We start from the raw sequence: 22,889 nt of genomic DNA, 5'->3' as shown, positions 1-22,889 counted from the left end.
TCTCTCTCTCTCCCGTTCCCTTTCTCTCTAAAATCAATGAAAAAATGTCCTCAGGTGAAGATAAAAATATATATGTAAAAATAAATGCCAGTATCTTTTGTCTGAATCTGCCCAGATTATAGAAAATAAAAGCAATAAAAATATTCTTAAATCTAGTCATCTAAACCATGGGAGTGAACTCTCAGAAAGTACTCCAAAGGTGGGGGGTAGGGGGGGACAATAAAACTCAGCTACATGTATAAGAACTATTCAATGTAGAACTAATCCGTAATCGTTTTTTAGAAGTAGACACCAATTCCAATGTCCACTATTAGAAGTGGGTAAGTAAAGCATGGGCAATCCCTGCAATTGAAGACTAAGAAGTCACTGAAAATTATGGCGTGCAATGTGGCAAAATGTTTGCTGTGTTTACATAAAGGCAGGGGTGGGGGGAGTATGGATTGATAACCAGGTAACTATGCTGCTTTAGGGCTAAGACTGAAAATGGAGGCCAACTGATGAGTCTGGCCGTGAACCAGGATGACCTCATGTATTTTCATTTCCTTTCTTGCTATTACCGTTGTTTGTGCAACCAAATGAAAATCAGTGGGGAGAGAAGAGGAAAGGGCTTCCTCTTGCCAAATGGAAAGAGGACTTTGGGGAAGTGTGGGTTCTATGGTTCTGAGTTCAGATTTTCCAAATACTCTCATATCTTCTGGAATTTCTCCCCATCTGAGAGTCCCCAGATGGGGATCTCTTGCTCTTGGACGTCTGGGAGCATAATAGCTGGGGTGCACCCTAACCTGCAGGAAGCCTCCATGACTCCTGTTGCTTTCACCAACAGGTACACGAGCTGAGCGCTGGTCTCCAAGAAGACCCCAAGCATGGAGCTCAAAATTCCAGGGGCTTGGCTGATGTGGTCCAAATGTCAAGGACCAAGTGTAGACCAGCTGGCTGGGTGGGAAGTAAAATACATCAGAGGTGTGGGGTGTGTGGTGCTTGTTGGGAAAACACCAGCTCAGAAAAATGAATGTGGTGATGGGCAGGCAATTCATGGCTGACAGCAATCAGAACCACTGATTTTTGAGGGTGTAACAAAGAAAGAGAGGCAAGGTGGGGAAAGAAAGGCAAAGAAAAGAGAGAGGGAGAAGAGAACCCTGGAATGTGGGTCTGTCTCATCCCTGCAGCCTGAGCCCTTGGCAGGGTCTGCCTCTCTCACCTCTTGATGTTGCTGTGGATGATCTCCAAGCTGTGAAGGTGCTCCACAGCACGAAGCAGCCCTGAGAAGATGCTGATGCGCTGAGGCCACGGGAGGGGGTCTGAGCCACCCTAAGAGAAAGAAAAGGAGAAACAGCGATACCTATGCCTTTTAAAGTCCCAATGGCAGGATCCTGTGCTCCTGTCTCTCCTCCAGCCCTTCCTGTCCTCTGCAATAGGGTTTGACCAGCATGGTTTAGTGGCAGGGTACCAGTTTTGAAATCAGAATACCTAGGTGTAAATCCCAGCTCAGACATGCACTACCTGTGTCACTTCGGAAAAGACACTCAACATCTCTGAGCCTCACTTTCTTCAGATTAAAATGGGAATGTTAATCCCTATGCTTTAGGGTTATTGTAAGGATTCAAAGAATCCTTATGCTAGGTATGTCCCTAATATAGTGCCTGTCACACAGTGGGTGCCCAACAAACAGCAGCTATTTTTATCATGACTATGACAATTGCAGCTCTGGAATTTTCCTCTAGGAGGGGCTGGTTGGGAGAGGAGCTAGGAAGCTTGTGTTGACACATCAGGCATATGAGGACCTTATGCCCACTTTATGTGTATCTGGAGACTTCACAAGGGTTGATGAAAATTGTGGGGTGGGCTAAAGTCTACCACCTTCCCCCAGGTGCTACTACTGTTGTTCTGAGACCGAATTTTCAGGCTAAATCACCACTTACTCTGCAAGTCCTGCCTTAGGTACCACATCCTCTAAGAAATTGCCTTGCTAATCAATTTCTTCTCAAAAACTCTGAAATCTGGAGCCACATGAACTTAGTTTAAACCCTAGCCCTGACATTCGTCAGCTGTGTTCCTTTGGGCAAGTTCTTTTGCCTCTCTGTGCCAGAGACTCTCCTCTTTTATAAAATGAAGAAAATCTGTTGGGTCGTGGCAAGGCCTGGAGAAGACATGTAAAGCCCAGTGTTCTGCACACAGGAAGAGTTCAGCAAAGCTATCTATGATCATTATTATTATACCATACCATAAATAACTGCTTTGTCTGGTCCCTGACAAAGGAAGCAATAATTCCATGTGGGATAACTTTTTTCCCTTTGTTTCAGGATTTGATGGGAGGGAGGTTTGTTTTTAAAATTGTAATTTTATTTTTTTTTAAATGCATTCCTTTTTTTAACTATTTATTTGTTTGTTTGTTTGTTTTCAGAGGGGAAAGGAGAAAGAGAGGGAGAGAAACATCACTGTGTGGTTGCCTCTCACTTGTGCCCCCAACTGGGGACCTGACGTGCAACCTAGTCATGTGCCCTGACTGAGAATCGAACCAGTGACACGTGGCTTGCAGGCTGACACTCAATCCACTGAGCCACAGCAGCCTGGGCTAAAAATTGTAATTTTAATAAGTATTACACTCCCATGGAATAATATGCAAAAGGTACAAAAGGATGTGTAGTAAGTTTCCCTCCCATCCTGTGCCACAGCTACCTAGTTCCCATCCCCAGAGGCAGCCAAGGTACCATTCTCTTGTATCTTTCCAGAGATATATTCCAAAAATACACAAGCAAATAGGTATATATTAGAATAGCATTCTTAAATAGAATTTTGCCTCCATTTTTCCATACTTTGTCTCTATTAATTCTTTTTCCTGCTCTATTGCATTGACTATCACCTCAAGAACAATGCTGAATAATATTAGTGCTATGGGATACCTTTGTCTTGCTCTTGACTTAAACAAAACACCTCTTGTCAAATAAAAGTTTTATAGGGTTTTAGCTGAATATGTTTAGCCAGCTTATCTATCCTGGGCTAACTTCTCTTGAAGGGCCTCCCTGGATAGTCCTTCCCTCTCTGGACTCCTATATGTCCTTAACCCTTGATTCTCTAACTGGGTGCTGCCTGGTCCTGTTCTCTGACCATGACCCAGCCTCTTACCTGACACTGGAGTCTGTCTTGTAAGGAACCATTTGCCATGTAGGGATAGATCAAGCTGTAAAACAGTTTTCCAGTGCAGAAGCCCAGCAGAGGTAAGATATTAGGGTGGCAGCATCTGAAATCAGGCATTAGTGCAGGGTGAGGAGTCAGACAAAAAGAGTAATCAAAGACTGCTTTGGCCCTGGCTGGGTAGCTCAGTTGGTTGGAACATCAACCCAATGCACCAAGGTTGCAGGTTCCATCCCCAGTCAGGGCACATACAAGAATCGACCAATGAATACATAAATAAGTGGAACAACAAATCGATGTTTCTCTCTCTCTCTCGTGCTAAAAATCAATAAATAAACATTTTTTAAAAAAGACTTCTCCAATTCCTCAACTCCCACACATCTTCTACCCTTGCCATTGCCCTGAGGCCCTAGCACCAGGGTAGAAAGATGAAAACTGCCTGCCTTCAAGGAGCTAGAAGTCAAGTTACTTGAACTTATCCTGCCTCTTTGTTCTGCAGCATATGACACCTTAGCCGCACCATCTTCCCAAAGCAGAGGCTTAGAGATTAAGGAACTAGCTCAAGGTTATAACTAGCAAGCAGTGAAGCCAGGATAACAGTGAAGGTCTGTTTGACTCCCAGCACTAGAGTTCTTCCCCAAAACCCTCTTCCACTGGATTCTAAGTCACCTGCCCCTCCTGACTCTCCTCCTAGCTCTCTGACCACTCTTTCTTGCCCTTTTTCACTAAGACCTAGACTTGAGAAGTCCCAAACCCACTTCTCCACTCATAGTTAATATCTCAGAGAAAGAAAACCATCAACCATTCAATTTCCTGGAAACCTCCTTATCACCTCATCTAATTATTAAACTATCATAAATAGTTTCAAACATCCCTTTCATTCCCCTCTCCTCTGCCTCAGGCCAGATCTTGATGGACTCTCCCCAGAACTATTGTAATGGCCTTCTTCCTGACCCCTCTGCACTCCTCCAAGCTCCTCAGGCCATCCTCCTCCACACTTTTCACACACATTAAAATTATTTACACACCACTCTCCCCATTAGACCATAAACTTCCCCAAGGCAGGGGCAGTGTATTCCTCAAGACCTGTACTCCCTAAAGCCAAGTAAGGTCTTGACAACTCACATTTGTCAAATCAATGAACGAAGTAATGAATGCCAACTCCAGGATGGCATCAGGCTTCCAATTTCCATTAAATGTGGGTTATATAAATATATGTATATGTGTGTACATGTGTACACATGTATGAATAAAGTATTAAAGATTATCAAAGGATTAAAATATCAAAATATTAATACAGCAGTGGTTATTTGAAGGTGCTATGGAAAATAGGTGACTTCTATTTTCTCATTTATCATTTTCTTTATTTCTTAAAATACTCCACAATTATCATGCATCACTTGCCCCAGGCTGTACCCTGGCAGAGGAAAGTCAGCAATGACTTGCCAAGGCTGAACGATAGCTGCTGTATAGCACATGACAGGTGCCCAATATGCTCTGTTAAATTTATCATCAGTCAGTGATGGCAGAGCCAGGACAAGTCCCCAGATCTCCAAATAGTCCTTCTCCTTCTCTTTCTCAGTCGCCACCCAGCTTGGTCACAGGGAGGCTCACTTCACTCCTCCATCCTCAGTTTACCCATCTGTAAAATAAGCAGGTTTGGGGATAACTTTTGAAGACCCTTACTGCTCAAGATCAGATGTTAGCAGAATTTTCTCTTTAAAAAACTAGATAGTAAATATTTTAGACTTTGTAGGCCATATGGTCTTTGTTCCAATTACTCAACCCTGCACTATCTCACAAAAACAGCCACAGACAATACAGAAATAAATGAGCATGGCTGTGTGCCAATAAAACTTTATTATGGACACCAAAATTCGAATTTTTTATACTTTTCGTGTGTCATGAAATATTCTTTTTATTTTTTTCCAAACCCTTCTTAGCTCTCAGACCATACAAACACAGGCAGGGCCAGATTAAGCTTGTGGGTTGTCATTTGCCAGATCCTGCTCTAGAGCACTAGGATTTTAAGATGGGTTCACCCTTAGAGTTGGAATCAGTAAGTTTCTGCCCATACAAAAATTGAGATAGAAACAGATTTCTTTCACCCTAGATGAAAGGAGTCGGGCCAAGAAAGCCACAGTTCTTTTATAATTCTAATCTATACATATAGTTGCTACATAGAAAAAGCATAGATTATGGAGCCAGACCAATCTAAGTTCAAATTCTGGCTCTGTCACTTACTAGCTGTGTGATCTTGGACAAGACATTTAACCTCTTTGTGCCTCAATTTGCCCATCTGTAAAATAATATGATAACAGCAGCTATATTACAGGGTTCTTGTGAGGTAAAATTAGTTTATACACACAGAGTGCTTAAAACATGACTGTCACACAGGAAGCACTATGTAAGGATCAGCTGTCATCATTATTAAACAAAGTATTTTCCGTAGGGGATACTTACCTATGACAAATGTGTTTCTCTGCTTGCAAGAAGTTTTCAATTGATCCTGGACCTGAGCAGGCCATCTGGGGAAAAAGACACTGAAACATTAAAATCCAGCCTCACCCATGCAGCCTGCACCCACTACTAGAAACCAAGAAGTGCTCGCCTCTTTGAGCTTCTTGAAGACAAATGGTGTGCCCTGCCTTTGTCCTCTGTAGATGTCAGCAAAGGTCCCTTCACTGATTTTGTGGGTTTGGTTGAAGTTATCGGTTGCCTGAACCACGTCCACTTCACTCCAGAAAAGGCTGTCTTTAGACAGACTCAGAAGTGTTTCTTGCTTAGGAATGGAGGTGCTGAGATCCTGGAGGTTCAAAGAAGAGACAGATTAATATGGAATTAATATGGAAAACATTGTTTTCCCTACTACCTTAGACACCAGAGCTGAATGGCTGGAGGGGATCATCTTATCCAGTGAGAAGGAATGATAAAAATTACACGAATAGGGCCAGCTCAAATCCCAGCTCTGCCCCTAACTTGTTCTGTGACCTTACTTGTTCTGTGACACTGGACTTTAAATGCATTAGCAAAAATGAACATAACAATTGTATCCAAAAGGGATATTTTGAAGATTAACTAAAATGTGAGAATTCCTGACAAATGGTTGATATTTGCTTTTTTGTTGTTTGTTTTTCAGTTAATAAAGGTAAGCACCAAGGAGATCAAAGAGCTGAGGTGAGATCACACAGCTGGTCAATGGCCAACTGGTGCCCTTAATCCTATATGTGGACACACGCTGGGAAGCAGGATATGGGTTCACATAACCAAGCACAATTCAGTAATTGGAGCTTCAGAGACTGCTTCTGTGTGTAAGCCCATGAAAAGGAGCTCTGCTTCAATCACTTCCCTTCTTAAAAACAGGTATACATAAACTTAATTTTTTTTAATTTTTATGCTCTTATAAAGTTTTAGAAAATCGGGGGAGGGGGAATCCCATTAATCCCACTATCCACTTAACTGTTATTAAAGTTTGGTGTGTTTCTTCCAAGCCAGATATATAAGGATTTATTTAACAAACAGGAATCGTGATGCACACATGGTTTTGTTACCTGGTGTTTTCACTTAACATTACACTGTGGTCATTCTCCCAAATTACCATCTTAGAGCGTGATTAATTTTCAAAGAAAATTAAAACCCAGTCTCCTTTATGGGACAGCTTTATTAACCAGACCCGCGCAGAGCTGGCTTCTTCACCAGGCACCCTCCCCACACACTTTTAGGGGCCAATAAATATGTTTTAAATTCTTGTAAAGTCAGAAGAACACAAAAGAAAAACTTTTGAAGTCAAAAGAAATGTTTTAATTTTTAATCTATCTTGAATTATATTCATCTTTATATCAATGCAATTATACACACACACACACATTTTATTTTTTTAAATGAAGGAAAGGGCTCATGAAAGCACAAGTGCCTAAGACCCACAAAAGTCATATGTGGCTCTGGACCCAGGTAATGAAAATTCAGGATAACCGAAACATATTTGGGGTTGGAAAAAAACTGGAGGGAAGGCAGTCTGTAAGCAAATAATTACTACAGCCAATATATTTGGGGGGAGGAAGATGCCAATTATCAGCCCTCATTTAAACACAAATAATGTAAAAGCTCATTTAAAATGTGTATTCGTACCCTGGCTGGTGTGGCTTACTGAATTAAGCGCCAGCCTGCAAACCAAAAGGTTGCTGCTTCAGTCCCCAGTCAGGGCACATGCCCGGGTTGTGGACCAGGTCCCCAGGTGTGAGAGCATTGAAGTTTCACACACTGAGATGCGTGCGAGAGGACTGATGTTTCTCTCACACATCAGTGTTTCTCTCCCTCTCTTTCTCCCTCCCTTCCCCTCTCTCTAAAAATAAATAAATAAAATCTTTTAAAAAAATGATAACCAACAAAACAATAGCAATCCAGTGTAAGTAAATAAAAATTTAAAAAATTTTTAAAGTACGTATTCAATAGCGCACCAACACCCCACCACCAACCCAACCCCAACCCAACCCCGTCCCAGCTGTATTGACCACCAGTCCTTACTGTCTTAGAAGCTCGAGTAATTCAATGTGTCTCCTTTCTCCCCTTCACCCCACCCCTAACCCACAAACTGGTCTCAGGGAATAAATGCATTGCAGTTTTGAGAGCGCGTGCCACAAACTGGGGACATGGCTCTTGGGTGGAAGATTTACCTTTGAATCAGGTAGAGCAGGAAGGTCAGTTTTTAAGGAAGGAGGGGCATCTTCAGGAGGAAGCAGGAAGTTGGCTCTGGCTGGAGCAGGACCTGGAAAGCAGGGACTGTGGGTCAGAAAGTGGCCTGCTTGGGGAAAGAGGGAGGGGGTCCCTGTCAGTCCCTAGACCAAGCCAGTCTCTGATTCACTCCACAAACACTTACTGTCAATAATGATGGCTGCTAGTTCCTGACACCTGACATCCCCAGGCACCATCCTACACAATCCTCATGCGTAGTTACCTACATGAACCCTTGACAACCCTATGGATCAATTGGTCCTATAAATGATCGCCAGTTGGCAGGTGGAGAAACAGAGGCACAAGAAATGGCCTGACCACTTACCCAGGGCCACACAGAGAGTGGCAGAGCCCAGCCTTCAAAAGGAATGTCATCTGTGTGACCTCTAACCTCTATATTGTCACACCTCCCTCAAAAGGGACAGAGAACACAGAAAATTAGCTACAAAGCCTGCCTTCCAGAAACCTCTACCACAGCAGGAACAGTAATAACCCACCTCTGAGGTCAGAGGCAGGAGAGGCTGGCCATAACAGGTTAGGAGATCAAGGAGGGTTTCACAGGGGAAAGAGCATTTGACCTGCGCTTGAGAGAAGGGGAAAAGTTTCTGACAAGTGGCTGAGACAGGAGGGCACCAAGGCAGAGGAACCAGGGGAGGGAAAGTCCAGGTGTGCCGTAAATATTCCAGGCACACTTAATCAGAAAACACTGACATCATGCCAGGGACTGTTCTACATGCTTCACAGTGTTAGCTCATTTAACAATCACAACAATCCTAGGAAATAGGTACCATTATCTACTCTTTACAGATGCTGAAAATCAGGCCTCAGAGTAGCAGGGGACCGGCCCTTCCAAGGAAACCTGGTCTTGACCCCAGGGTTGCTGGCCAAATTCACCCACTTCCCATATTTCTAGTTTATGACATCAAGAAAGGAATGGTTAATCTGGAACTTTAGCCATAAAAAATAATTCAGAAGACTGAAAATAGTACCAGGGTGAAACCAGAAGCGGCCATGAACAACTATTAACCCAGGCAGCTGATCAAACAAAACTTATCTGATACAAAGCATGAGGCTCCTTCATCCCCACAGAGCCCAACAGGAGGGCCACCTAAGCCTCCCTCCTGGGTCTGCGGCTTCTTCTAGAGTCTTTACGGGTTTTTGTTTTTATTGTATGTTCACATTTTCCAGCACTGGTTATATAATATTTGAAGAACTACACTTGAGAAGGTACCATGTTTGCACACCCACACTGCATGGAATAACCCCAGCATGGGGCACTGAACACACACACACCCTCTCAGTCTATCAGTGCACTATAACCATAAACTGACCTTCCGGGTAAGAGCCATAGCTCATAGCTCAGACACTGGCAGTAAATCTTTGGCAAACATACAAGCACATTAGTTAGTCCAGATTGAAGTAACATAAATAAAACCAGCAATGTGCTGCAGACCAGCTGCTGGCAGCATAGCCAAGAACACTTAGGTTGTTGCTTACTCAAATCCACCCCCCGTCCACACCCAGGCCAAGCTTCCCACAGGCCACCCCAACCCACACTCCCACCCCCATGCCAGAATGCACAGGGGAGACGAAGGGGAGACCCAGGACTCTGATGGTGAGTCTGGTCTCCCCAAGGACACCCTTGAGCATCCTTAGACTGCAGGCGGGACACTCCCGCCCAACCTTCCCACCTGCCAACCTTGCCTGGCTCCTTCCCCATTTTCTCTCAGGCATTCATCCTATGAAAATCCTTGGAATACAGGTGCCCTCTGCCAGTAGCGTAGCGACCCTGCCTTGCAGAAAGGCTCTCTGCCAGTGCCGCTCCTGTGATGAAGTCTCTGCCCCTGCCTGCCTTCTCTTGGCCTCTGCCCAGTATCCTTGGCCTGTCATGTTCATTCACCTCCTAGATGTTGGCCACTTCTCTGTGCCACCTCAGTTACTTGATGTTTTTCTTTCAGTCCACTTCAATTCACACAGTATGTATTCAGCCTTGAAATCTCTAGTTTTTTATGCATGTGCTATATATATTTTTTTAACACCCATGTTCTCATGTACCACTGAGGGTACAGGCTCCACTTTCTGGGAACAGCTGCTCCAGGCCAACTTGATCTCCCTCCTGCTTCCTTCCCCAAGTGCTGCCCCATCACCTCTCCCTGACCCCGTGCTGTCCTCAGCAGAGCTGCACACATTGTCCCTTGTCCTCTTCCTTTGCCCTGTGACTCCAAGGTCAGTTCTGGCTCACACAGCCAGGATTTTCTGGTCTGACTGGATGCCTAGGTTTCACTCTGGGGGCTGTACCAGCTCTCTTGGGTTGGGGGGATCACTGAGGTCTGCTCTTGTGACACATGAGGGCTACTAGCTGGAGGAGTGGCTGAGTTTATTTATCTTTGTGGTTTGTAAAAAGTGAAAAGGAATGGGGTTTGGGCCACTACCACAAGGCTGACACATCAGATAAGGACCAGCCCCTGCTCTGTAAATGTTCATGGGAGGACTGGCTCAGCGAAGTCAATGGGCTACATATATGTCATTTCCAGAACACAAAGAGTTAACCCTGCATGCCGAAACTTTTACAATTTAAAAATAAAAACAAAAACATTTCCTATGAAAATCTTTCTAGAACGTCTGCTTTCCCAAGCAGAAAGAAGCAAATCCCATCCTGCTGCATTGCATCATTGTGGGCCTAAGTATAAAACACATGAGTGTGCTTTATCTCGTTTGGTGTTCTCTGTACCGTGCCCTGTGGCTGGCAGTGTGTCTGCCTCTGCAGCTGCCCAGCCTCCTTCTTGTTTATCAGACAGAACTGGGCTCAAGTCCTGCCTCTGACATTACTAAAGATCTGACCTTGGGTGAGTTGTGCATCATTTAACTTCCTCAAATGTAAAAAGAGCAATAATAGCCCACTCCTTATAGAGTTCTTGTCCAGATTAAAAGAGATGACAGTTATAAAGTACAAAGAACAGACTCTGCTACATGTATATTAAGTACCAAGGCTGGTAATACTCTGTGCAGTATAAGAGTAAATAGATTCTTATGGACGACCCAATAGCCCTTCCTATAGCTAAGGCTTAATGAGTTATTTCAGCTCCTCAGAGCCCTTTTATCCAAATTCTAGCTTTGAGAATTTAATGAAATACTGAGAACATGTCCATGGCTCGCCTGCTCAAGTATTTCCCTCTTCCATGTATCTCCTCCCCCATTTCCCCCAGCACCTACTGCAAGGGGGTCAATATATGCAAGGGTTAAGCCCTGGCTGGGTAGCTCAGTTGGATAGAGCATCATCCTAATATGCTAAGGTTGTGGGTTCAATTCCCCCAGTCAGGATACATACAAGAATCAACCAATGAATGTATCAATAAGTGGAACAACAAAAAAATTGATGTTTCGCCCTGGCTGGTGTGGCTCAGTGGGTTAAGGGCCAGCTTGTGACTGAAAGGTCACCAGTTTTATTTCCAGTCAGGGCACAGGCCTGGGCTGTGAGCCAAATCCCCGGTTGGGGGCATGCAAGAGGCAACCCATTGATGTATTTCTCACATTCTTTCTCTCTCTCTCTTTTTCTCGCTCCCTTCCCCTTTATCTGAAAGTAAATAAAATCTTTAAAATAAATTGATGTTTCGCTCTCTCCCCCTTTGGCTCTCTCTAAATCAATAAATATAAATTTTTTTTTTTTTTTAATAAAAAGATGTGGGCTGAGCTGAATCCTGGCCCCACCACTCATTCAGCCAGGAAGCTCTGGCAGTTCATGCATGCTTCCCCAGCTATCGAGGGGGTAACAGGGGCCCCTGCCTCCCTGGTTGTCAGTGTGGTTCGGGAGGCACTGGCCAGAAGCTCCCGGCTCACTGTGCCCTGTATGCTGACAGTCATTGTTCCCACCTGTTGTGCCCTCCCCAGGCTGCACTGCCTCCGCTTTCTCCATTCCTACAAAATAATCAATCAATCAGCCCAAAGGAAGCTTGGGGTTTTCCCAAGAGAAGACAAGCTTTGTGTTACTTGAGCAAATGAATGATTACTCTCTTATTTTCAGTTTAAGGCAAAGATAAACAATCAATTTCCTGTCTCTGTCTACAGACTGTATTTATCATCTTGACCAGCCAGGGTGCAAGTGCTTCCAAAGCCCACTCAAGAGACTGAATGGTGCAAAGGCTGGCAGAAGACACTCATGTTGGGGGTGGGGGAGTGCCCTGTGACATTGGCAGGGGCTGCAGCCTGTGGCTGAGCCTAGATAAGAAACAATGAAGGAGTTGCTATGCCTGTAGCCTCCTCCATCCTGTCAAGCATTCCCCTAGAATTTCCCTATTTTATTACTGTTCCCCACTGGCCATCAACCAGTATCACATTTGCTTGATGACTATTTCCCCTTATCTTTATTTTTCCTTTTTCTTTATATTTTCTTTATTTATTTTTAGAGAAAGAGAAAGGGAGGGAGAAAGAGGGAGAAATACATGAATCGGTTGCCTCTTGTATGCACCCCACCCGAGGACCAACTCCGCAACCCAAGCATGTGCCCTGACTAGGAAGGAAACCAGCAACCTTTTGGTTCTCAGGACCCACTGAGCTACACCAGTCAGGGCATCCCTTATCTTTAATTGCTGATCAAAGTTCTGTTTTTTTCTTTTTTCTTTAGTTACATAAAATAATTCAGACTCCTTATCCTAGAATTAATTTTCCAGACTTGACCGATTTGGGGTGTCTGGAATGTTCCTAAGATTATCTAACATTTATTTTTGAAATACGTTTACTGATTTTAGAGAGAGAGGAAGGGAGAGACAGAGAGAGAAATATTGATGTGAAAAGCATTGATCAACTGCCTCCCATCCGTGCCCCAACCAGGGATCAAACCCCCAACCTTTTGGTGTACGGGACGATGCTCCAACCAACTGAGCCATACCAGCAGGACTCAGCTAACACTTAAAGAGCACTTACATGGTGGCAATGCTAAAGTGTGTTATCCCTTACCACAACATGATGCCATAGGTTCTATTATTATGCCCATTCTATAGGTGACAAAACTGAGGCACGGAGAGGCTAAATAATTCTTTTAGAAAGTAGCAGAGTTGGAATCCAAATGTGGGTCTAATGTACGAGCCTTTGCATGTTCCTCTCAGCCCATGCTGACCTTGGCTTCAGGATCCATACTGATGAACTGAGGGTTCATGGATTTGGGATCCAGGAGGCTGCAGGAGAGCAGAAGGGAGGCTGGGCTCCAGGGGAAAGGTGGTGAGAATGGAGATGTGGGCACAAATAGCAATTCCCCTTGGGGAAGTCATTGCTGTCTGAGTCCTTTCATGATTTGGCAAAATGTCCCTGAGCCTTTTCCGAGGTACAAGAGAATGGAGAAAAAGCTGAAGTGGTCTGATAGGCTTTGGGGTAGTGGTGTGTGCAGAGGGTAGGGACATAAGTGTTCAAACGACACTACTCGGATGCTTCTTCCTACTCATGTGACCTTGAGCAAATCCTTTTCCCTCTTGGTGCTTCAGGTGCCATAGAACAATGCAAAAGATCTGTGACTGGCAAAGAGGAGACAGGTGGCAAGGCAAGTAACACTCCACTGCATGGCTGTGAGGGCCAGGCCCCGGACAGGCCATGGGCCTGTGGGGAGCAGGCAGAGACATCACTAGGTCCTAGCCAGCATGCAGGGCCAGCCGGAGCTGGGGGCTTCAGTTTTCTCATCTGTGAAATGGAGATAATCGCAACACCTAACACACAGCTAACGAAGATTAAATAAGTCAACATCTTTGAGGTGCTTAGAACAGTGTCTGGCACACAAAAAGCCCTCATTTACTGAGTTATTTCTTTCTTTCTATAAAAATTGTTAAAAATGGTATGTATTCTTTTATTATTTGACTTTTTTCATTTACTATATCGTAAGTATGTTTCCATGTATGGATACATACCCAAATCATTGTTAACGGTATTGTTGCGTTTAAAATATGGTTAACAGTATTATGTATGTTAACAGTAGTACAGTATTGTAATGACCTTTTGTCATTAATTTTATCATCCCCACTGTTGTTTCTAATTTTTGGTATTATATACTGAACTGAATATCCTTATAGATAAATTACTTCTTAAATAAATTTTCTTTAAATAAAAAAATTAAATTTAATTAAAAATACCTGGGCCCGGAAAGGCAGCTGGCCTCACAGGCTGCCCCTTTTGCTGTTCACCCTCGCTGTTTCTTACAGAAGCTGCCCACGGCCTTTCTGGCTTCACAGCACCTGGGAAATCTGGGACAGAAGACTTGATTTCAGGAACTGGTTTCCCTGGAACAAGGTGCAATAGAAGAAAGTTATGATCTTTCAGTGAAGTGGAACAGACATGCAGAGGCTGGTCTAGTCCCAGCTCTGCCTCGAATTCACAAAATGCCGAGTGAGTTCTTTCCCTCCTTGAGCCTCGTCCTCTCTGTCTGTAAAATGTAGTGGTTGGACATGACGATCTCCTATGATCGGACCAGCTCTGACATTCTGAGTCAGAACACCTGCCTTCTGACCCTACTAGCTGTGTGACCTTAGACAAGTCACTTCCCTTCTCAGAGCCCGTTTTCTCGCCTATAAAATAGAGATCATGATAATATCTGTTCGCCTACCTCACAGACTGTTGGGAGGAGGATATAAGAACACAGACATGAAAGGGCTCTATAAACCATATATTTCCCTGAACATGTGGGGGAGTTAAAGATATCTATCCTTCATGGACATGGCAACAATGTGGTGATTACAGGGTTGAGGGGGGTGGGTGGAGGTGGAAGAGTATATGGGGGAATAAATGGTAATGAAAAAATACAATAAAAAATAATGTAAAAAATAAAGATATCCATCCTGCTAAGTCCCTAGTCAAGACCCTAAATATAAAAGTTCTGGTTAGCCCTACAGCTTCCCTTTCTACAAGCAGTGGAAACATATGCATCCTTCCCTGTTTTATAGATGGGGACCTGAAAATAGCAGCTACGTCAACTGAGTAAAAATTGTGCCTCACCCAGGCCCCGCTTTGCATACATCAAATCCTCACAAGGATTTTGCATTTTGTCCCCATTAGAGATGAGGAAACCAAGGCCTGAGCAAGTTAAGTGGTTTCCCCAAGATCACACAGCCTGGACAGACAAGTCTGGCCAAAGGAGCCTGGGTGGAGGTCACCTGCCTTCTGGAGAGCAATCACTTCCCCTTTGCACCGATCTGGGGAACCCCAAGGTACTGTGAGGGTGTGTCCATACTTGCTTCCACTCAGTGGAAAGCGCCTCCTCCAGCGCTGTGCAATCTCTCCCCATTGGCTGCTGCCTCCAGCTTGGAGGCCTTCGGATCCCTCCTAGGCTGCATCTTTTTAAAATACAGATCTGGCCTCCTCACTTTCCTGCTTAAAGCCTTTATGACCCCATCATCCGGATGAAGAACACACTCTTCGCCTAACCCTATTGCCTCCCAGATCAAATCCGAATGATGCAGCCCTGCATTCAAGGCTCTTCACTCTCTGGTCGTTTGGGGGTAGACCATATTTGAGAACCACAAAAATGGGGGCACTAAAGTCCCAGGGAAGGCTTCAACTTGCTAACTCTCACACATGCGTCATCAGGTGGGGATAGGACAAACCTCCTTCAGCCTTTGAGTCCCCAGTAGCGTGCATTCCAACAGGTCAACTCTCTCTCTCTAAACAAAATTGATCTCTACCATGGAGCCAAGAACGATAGTAATAATGCCTAAATGAATGGTAATGCACTTGAATGGCACCAAGCAGATTTATTTGACTTCCAGGATGATCTTTGGTGGTTAACAATTATCTGCATTTTTTTTTAGCACATTGAGGTTCCCAGAGGCAAAATGATTTCTCCCTACATCAAACAGCTGATAAGATTCAAACCCAGGGTTGGTTCCACTGTTCCTTCCCATCTGGTTAGGACAGAACTACTCAAACACCAAGGTCATCATCATCACCCGGCCCCACTCCCCTCTGCAGTTGTAAAGCAGGAAAATGGTGGGAGCCTGTGAAAAAAGTCTAGAGGAATGCAGAGAAATAACAAGAAGGTTGAATGGGGAACAAGGAGTGACTTTTCCTTTACTGTCACTGATACATTATTTTTTTCAATAAAATTATCTTATAAAAGAAGTAGCAGACTTAGCTGTTTAGAGGTCAGGCCCTGAAATGGAAACCAACCAGTTCCATCACTTCCCAGCTGTGTTTATTTTGGGGGACTTTCACAAGGACTAAGAGAAGACACTGCATGTCAATGGCTTAGCTCAAAACACAGGAACTTCATTATTGATCATGGTGTTCTCTTTCTCTCTTTTTTTGATTGGTTGCCTCTCATATGTTCCGACCAGGGATCTAACCTGAAATCTTTTGGTGTACAGGATGACACTCCAACCAACCAAGCCACCCGGCCAGGGCACTGTTGTTCTATTTTTAAAATACTGGTTAGCTCTTCAACAGCCCACATACTGAGTATAAAGAGTAGGGTAGGAGCCTTCATTTTCATTTAATAGAACTCTGAACTGTTTACACTTTTTTAGTTTTATATATTTTTTTTAATTATGGTAGAATATACATAATACAAATTTAACATTGTAACCATTTTTAAGTATTTAGTTCAATGACATTAAGTACATTCACATTATCGGGAACCATAACTATCATCCACCTCCAGAGCTTTGTTCATCTTCCCAAACTGAAATTCTGTCCCCATCAAACACTAACTCCCCATTCCCCTCCCTCAGCCTCTGGCAACCACCACCCTATATTTTTTCCAAGATTTTATATTCATTTATTTTTAGAGGGAGGGAAAGGAAGGGAGAAAGAGAGGGGCAGAAACATCAATGTGCGACAAAAACATCAACTGGTTGCCTCTCGCATGTGCCCTGACCAGGAACTGAACTGTCAACCTTTCAATTCGCAGGCCAGCGTTCAATCCAATGAACAACACCGGCCAGGGTTTGTTTGTTTTTTTGTTTGTTTGTTTGTTTTTAGAGCATGTTGATTAAGCTGGAAACAATGAAACAAGGAGGGGCCTAGGGTAGAAGAAGCAATAGGAAGAGACTAGGTGGGGCTGCTTTGGCTCTCTTGAAATGCTATGGACAAGAAGTGAGCCAACGCACGGCAGCGGCTAGCTCACTGGAGAGTCAGAGGAAAGGGGGCCTTGGAGACAAGTTCAGGGAGTTAGCCTGGGACCAGCTGCCACTGCCCATTGCTCCCCTGGTTGCAAGTGTCATTAGGACCCTTAGAGTTAGGATATGCCCACCTGAGAGGGAAGAAAGGCATGGGCGCTCTCTTGGAAAGGAGAGTGCACCCACCCTCCTACTTTCTTCTCTTTTTTAAAAAATCAAGGTGTCGACAGGGCTAGTTCACTTGGGAGACTCTAGAGGAGAACCCATCCCTTGTCTTTTCTAGCCTCTAGAGGCTGCTAACAATCCTTGGCTCTGCCTGCATCACCCCATATCTGCTTCTTTCATCCTATCACCTTCTCTTCCTTCTGACCCTCCTGCTTTCCTTTGTTTTCTTTTTTTAAAGATTTATTTATTTATCCATTTATAGAGAAAGAGAAGAAAGAAAGGGAAAGAAACATCGATGCACAACAGATACATCAACTGGTTGCCTCTCGCAGGCCCAACTGGGGACCCGACCCACAATCTAGACACCCTGACTGGGAATCAAACCAGCAACCTTTCAGTTCAGAGGTCAGCGCTCAATCCACTGAGCCACACCAGCCAGGGCCAACCCTCCTACTTTCTGTCTCTACAATTTTGATTGCTCATTTTTAAAACATTTATTTTAGTAAATGAGGTTATATTTTACTTTATTCACCATAATACTTGCACCTTTTTCTCCATGAGGGGTTCCACAGCTTCCTAAGTAAAACAATAAACTAAATTAACATGATAGCCATGGAGGGCCAGAGAAATCAATCCTTTGCAACTGTCTCCTAAAAGAAGTCTTGGGAGGCACCATGGAGAACTCCATCCAGCTTGAACGACAAATCCGTCTGTTCGTTATTAACAACTCCTCTCAGAGTATCTTCTTTTAATTGAATATCAAAGGCTTTGTTGTCATTTCCATATCTGATTCTGTCATGAGCAAAACCATCAGAGGGTTTGACACAAACACCTGAGCTTTCTTCCTCATATCCATTCTAGTGAAATAATGCTTGTTACTGTTCTTACGCTACAACATTTGAGTAGGTGTCAGCTCCAAAATTGAATTACAAGCTGCTTGAGGGGTAGGACTGTGCCTTTGTCTCTTTTGAATCCCCCTCAATGTCTAGAACAGTCTCCAAGAACAGAACAAGTGCTCAAGAAATGGTGGTTGGTGGTGATGGTCATGGTTGAAAGTTAGAGGGTGGCTGAGTCTCAATCTTCAGTCACTACCAACATGCCAGACCCCTGTGTGGAGTCTGGGAAGCCTGTCCTTTTCTGGAGCAGTTTCTCCTCGCTCCAGAGGCAGCAGCTCTACTCTAGCACAACGACTGCAGGTGCCGCGACAGAAAACCGACATGCCTGGCAGCTGGGCTTACTCTCCTAAGTTTTTTAACTTGTGTGTTTTTCCCACACTTAAAGATATTATGTGGCCCTGGCTGGTGTGACTCAGTGGATTGAGTGCTGGACTGCGAACCGTAAAGGTCGCTGGTTCGATTCCTAGTCAGGGCACATGCCTGGGTTGCGGGCCAGGTCCCCAGCTGGAGACGTATGAGGGACAACCGATCAATGTGTCTCTCACACACTGATGTTTCTCTCCCTCTCTTTCTCCCTCCCTTCTCCTCGCTCTAAAAATAAGTAATAAATAAGATTTTAAAAAGAAATATACATCCATTGACATGTAAAGGTGTGAATATATTGCTGAGTGACCAAAAAAGGATATATATGTTACCAGTTCTTTTATAAAATATGTGTAAAAGTATGGAAGACATCTATACATGGAGAGAAAAGGAGCCTGAGAACAATCACAAAATGTTGACAGTGATTATTTCCAGGTGGTGCAATTTTCAATAAATTTATATTGTGGGTTTTTTGGAGTGGCTGTTTTTCAGTTTATTCACATTATAGTTTTTTTCAACAATGATCATTAATTTGCTGCACAGAAAATTGTTTCTTAAGGAAAAAAAATCAGTAAGCAAGCTAACTAAATTAATGACTAGAACAGAGTCCTCTGAACTAGGGTAGCCAAAAACCGTTTGCCCTGAAAAATCCATCTGGCCCAGATCAGTTAGCAGGTGATCACTAAATTCAGGTCTAACTCACTTCTGGTTTTTGCCAGCAAGTGTCTAACATGTCCTTGGTATTTAGCAAGGAAGGAAGCTGAGATGCAAGGAGGTGAGGAGAGCCACCAAAGGGAGAAAATACAAGAAAGGGGCATAGGGGCAGGAAGGTGGGGTCCCCTCCCAGAACCAAGGTGAAGAGGCAGGCTGAGGGCAGGGTGCATGCCCCATGGCACGGCCCCTGGAGAGCACCCACTTCATTTTCCCCACCTGAGGTCCTCAGGCACCTCAGAGGGGCATCCATGGACCCCACTGCCCTCTCTCCAACTTCGATCAGACGGAAGCCCTGTTGGCTGAGAAACTGGGAGCCTCAAAACTGGTTCTTCACCAATGAGCGCCCTGCAGGCAGGACTCATGGACTCACATGTCTCTGTCTTAGGTACCGCCGCCTTCCACGGGCACGGGAGAGCACAGACCCTGACACAAAGTGCAGCAGCGAACCATCACCAGCAGTGAATGCTGATTCATGAGCTGCCTGTTCCCGGGGTGTGTACAGACATGGACACTGTGCCCCTGCCCAAGGAGGAAGGGGCCACCCCATGCCACACAGTGTCCTTATCTTCCCTGCCCCCACCCCTGGCTTAGGAGATGGCCTCTTTCCCAGCACTCTCCCTCCACAAACTGCCTAGGGTAGGATCCCATGTTCCTCAAAGGGCCACATTCATGGCATCCTCATGGCATCTGTGTATGAGGCAAAAAAGCAGAGGTGGCTCCTCTTGCGAGATCAGCCACAGCTGGGCCCCAGCTCCCCTTCCTGGGCTGGCTGGGCCTGCTGCTGAAGGGAACCCAGACTGCCATTTCCTACAGAGCCAGGCCACACAGCAGGAGCTGCTCCCAGCTGCACTGGCTTCCTGTGCCCCTGACTGCCTGTGCCCCCAGAAAAAGAGGCACGGTCCCCTTGTCAGAGGCCCAGCTGAACATGAACAATGGCCTGAGGGAGTGGAGGATGCTAGGGCAAAAGGGGAAAAATTGGTACAACTGTAATAGCATAATCAATAAAATAATTTAAAAAAAAGTTTAATCCAGGTTCCAGCATGTAAAAAAAAACTTATTTGGCAGGAACACTGAAACTGCCAACCCATTTATGGCTGACCTCTATGGCTTCCACCTTATATTTTCATCCAAAGGCGACCAGTTTTTCTCTTTGCTCTTCTTGTTCTTTCTCAGTGATGTGCAGTGGCCTACAGCTGGCACAGTGGGTCACAGGCACGTATGTGGGAGTGGAGGGACGCACATGGAAGGGAAAGTGCCCTGTGACACTGGCAGGGGCTGCAGCCTGTGGCTGAGCCTGTCAGCACCTTTCAGGCTAGTCAAACTTCGAGGGCCACACCCACAGAGCTCAGCTGACAAAAGCCCCACATCAGGCCTGAATTGACAATGTGATGAGATGTTTTAGTTTCCTGTGAAACCCCTGTCTCAGTATGCCGTGGGTTTTCAGATGTCTTTTAGGTACAGACAATAAATACTATGTTTATACACCTTCATTCCTACTCCTGAATTGCTGACACCTGATATGAATTGGAAGGTACAGAGCAGGCCTTTCCTTGCCTCTTTTCCCACCATCCAAACCAGCAGAGGGACAAAGTGTGGCTGTCTTTTGTGCCTGGAAACCTGATCTCTGATAGATAAGCAGATACAACACCCACTCTAGCAGATTGGTGCACCAGAGTGCCATGGAAATAAAAACAGAACATCGAGGGCAGAACGGAGCAGAAGAGGCCAGTGTTCATGAGAAAGGGTGGTGATGAGCTTCAAATCTCACTCTTGAGTTTTCAGTCTGCGAAGGCCATGCTGATTATATCATTACTGCAATGTGTAGAAGCAGCCTCAGGCTTCCAGGACAACATTCTTTTCCCGCTGGGATTATAGTCTCAAAAAAATTCCACACAAAGTTGATCTGCAGGATCGTGAAATCCAAACATAAAAATTGTGATTAAAAAAAAATAGAACCAAGCCCTGGCTGGTGTGGCTCAGTGGTTGGGCATCATCCCACGAACCGGGAGTCAGGGAGGAATCACTGATTCAATTCCTCATCAGGGCACATGCCTGGATTGTGGGCTGAGTCCCTGGTTGGGGGTGTGTGAGAGGCAATCGATTGATGTTTCTCCCTCTCTCTTCTCCCTCCCTTCCCCTCTCTCTAAAAATAAATAAATAAAATCTTTAAAAAAACAAGAAAGAAAGAACAGAGAGCAAGTGTGGAAAGCTTCTGTTTCCAGATCCAGCCTCTAAAATTCCTGTGTCCAAGAGCAAATTTCTTAATCCTCTGAGCTTCATTTGTGTTTTCTTTTTTTAAAATATTTTATTTATTTTTAGAGAGAGAGTAAGAGAGAGAGAGAGAGAGAGAGAGACATCAATGCGTGAGAGATACATCAATCAGTTGCTTCTCACATGCCCCCAACTAGAGATCTGGCCTACAATCCAGGCATGTGGCCCTGACTGGGAATCGAACCGGAAACCTTTCAGTCTGCAAGCTGGTGCTCAGTCCACTGAGTCACACCAGCCAGGGCCATTTGTGTTTTCTGTGGGGTCAGAACAATTATAAAATATAGGACTATAAAAATATAATTATCCCAGGACTCAGTATAACTAGATATGTAAAGCAGCTAGCCCAAGGCCAGGGCACAAACTGGTCATCCTCTGTCCTTCCTCCTTGCCTGAATGGCATAGAAAAAGGACCACTGATCCCCAAGTTAGGGTCTCTGAAGGAAGCATTTGGGGAGAAGACTACTTTCAACATTTCCAATGTTTTAAACCCTCTAAGGGAAAACTGTGACTCTTGGTAGGCAGTGGCATGGTCTTGAAAGGCACGGTGGCCACAGGGCAACATAATACATAGCCAGCTAAAGGAGAGGGGGGACCTGCTTCTGCCCACCTGTGCCATTGGCGGCCAGCCTTGTCACACACAGGAGGACAGGCAGCCAGGGGTCCTTCTCCCTGCCGGGAACCCCAGAGACAGGGAAAGGATGCCAGTAATTGAAGTAACAGCTTCAGTTGCTGTGGGTGCTAAGGGGTTCACATGTCGCTTCTCAGACCAAGTAAATCAGAGTCTGGACATTTCTGAAAGTCCCCTAGATAATGAGGGTTGTTTCAGGTGCCAGGAGGACAGAGGTAGGGGAGCAGAAGCAGTTCTCTGTGCCCCCTCCTTCAAGGTTCACAGAAGGTGACAGGCCTGACTTCTTTTCCTCTCGCCTTGTACATTCAGGATACCCCACAGTCTCTAAGGAGCATTAGTCACTGACACCACACAGCCCGAAGGACTCACAGCACTCCAGCTGCACCTACCCGCTTACGAAGGCCACAGTCAGGCTCGCTGCAAGGTAACCTTTCTAAGTCTCATCTGACAAATGAGCCTAGAAACTGCACCCCCAACCCCAGAGAGTTGTCATGAGGAGGAAATAAGGAAGTGCTCAACCACCACAAGCTGTTAGTAAAAGCTCTGGGGAAAAGGTCCGATTGATCTCTCTACTTTATAACTAGAATAATTATCTTACTTATATTTTGTTATTTATGCCCTGCTTCCTTTGGTTGAGAAGCTTATGCACGGTGGGCCCTTGGCAGAGGGGTCTGGGGGTCTCCTCCCCGGCTGCCCAGGAACATTTAACACAGTGGCAAATCCAGGCAGCACCCACATGAGCAGAGGGGACTCTAGCTGCTGATAAGGTCTTTCCTCTGTGAGCACACTCTGGAAATCCCCCGTCCTTCACAGACCTCAAGTTAAACAATGATGTAATATTTATACACTTGTTTTTATTCTTCAGCTAATTCGGGTGGCTGAAACAGATCCCTTCTCAAG

At 44.8% G+C, this 22,889-nt stretch overlaps 1 protein-coding gene across 1 annotated transcript in view; it reads right to left on the bottom strand.

Moving 5' to 3' along the window:
- IRAK2 (interleukin 1 receptor associated kinase 2) overlaps nt 1-22,889 on the bottom strand; it is a 58,338-nt gene that overhangs the window by 16,153 nt on the left and 19,296 nt on the right. Inside the window, exons 3-8 of the mRNA XM_090284160.1 lie at nt 13,977-14,123; nt 7,806-7,897; nt 5,744-5,938; nt 5,596-5,660; nt 3,124-3,238; nt 1,199-1,308 (exon numbers count right to left, since the gene is read on the bottom strand). Of these exons, the coding sequence (XP_090140286.1) occupies nt 1,199-1,308; nt 3,124-3,238; nt 5,596-5,660; nt 5,744-5,938; nt 7,806-7,897; nt 13,977-14,123 (724 nt within the window). The remainder of the gene's footprint in view (nt 1-1,198; nt 1,309-3,123; nt 3,239-5,595; nt 5,661-5,743; nt 5,939-7,805; nt 7,898-13,976; nt 14,124-22,889) is intronic.

The sequence above is a fragment of the Furipterus horrens genome, unplaced genomic scaffold (genome assembly GCF_987537825.1).
Source record: "Furipterus horrens unplaced genomic scaffold, mFurHor1.1.pri manual_scaffold_7, whole genome shotgun sequence".
NCBI lineage: Eukaryota > Metazoa > Chordata > Mammalia > Chiroptera > Furipteridae > Furipterus > Furipterus horrens.
The sequence above is the reverse complement of the archived record's forward strand: the minus strand, read 5'-3'. Positions and strand labels throughout refer to the sequence as shown.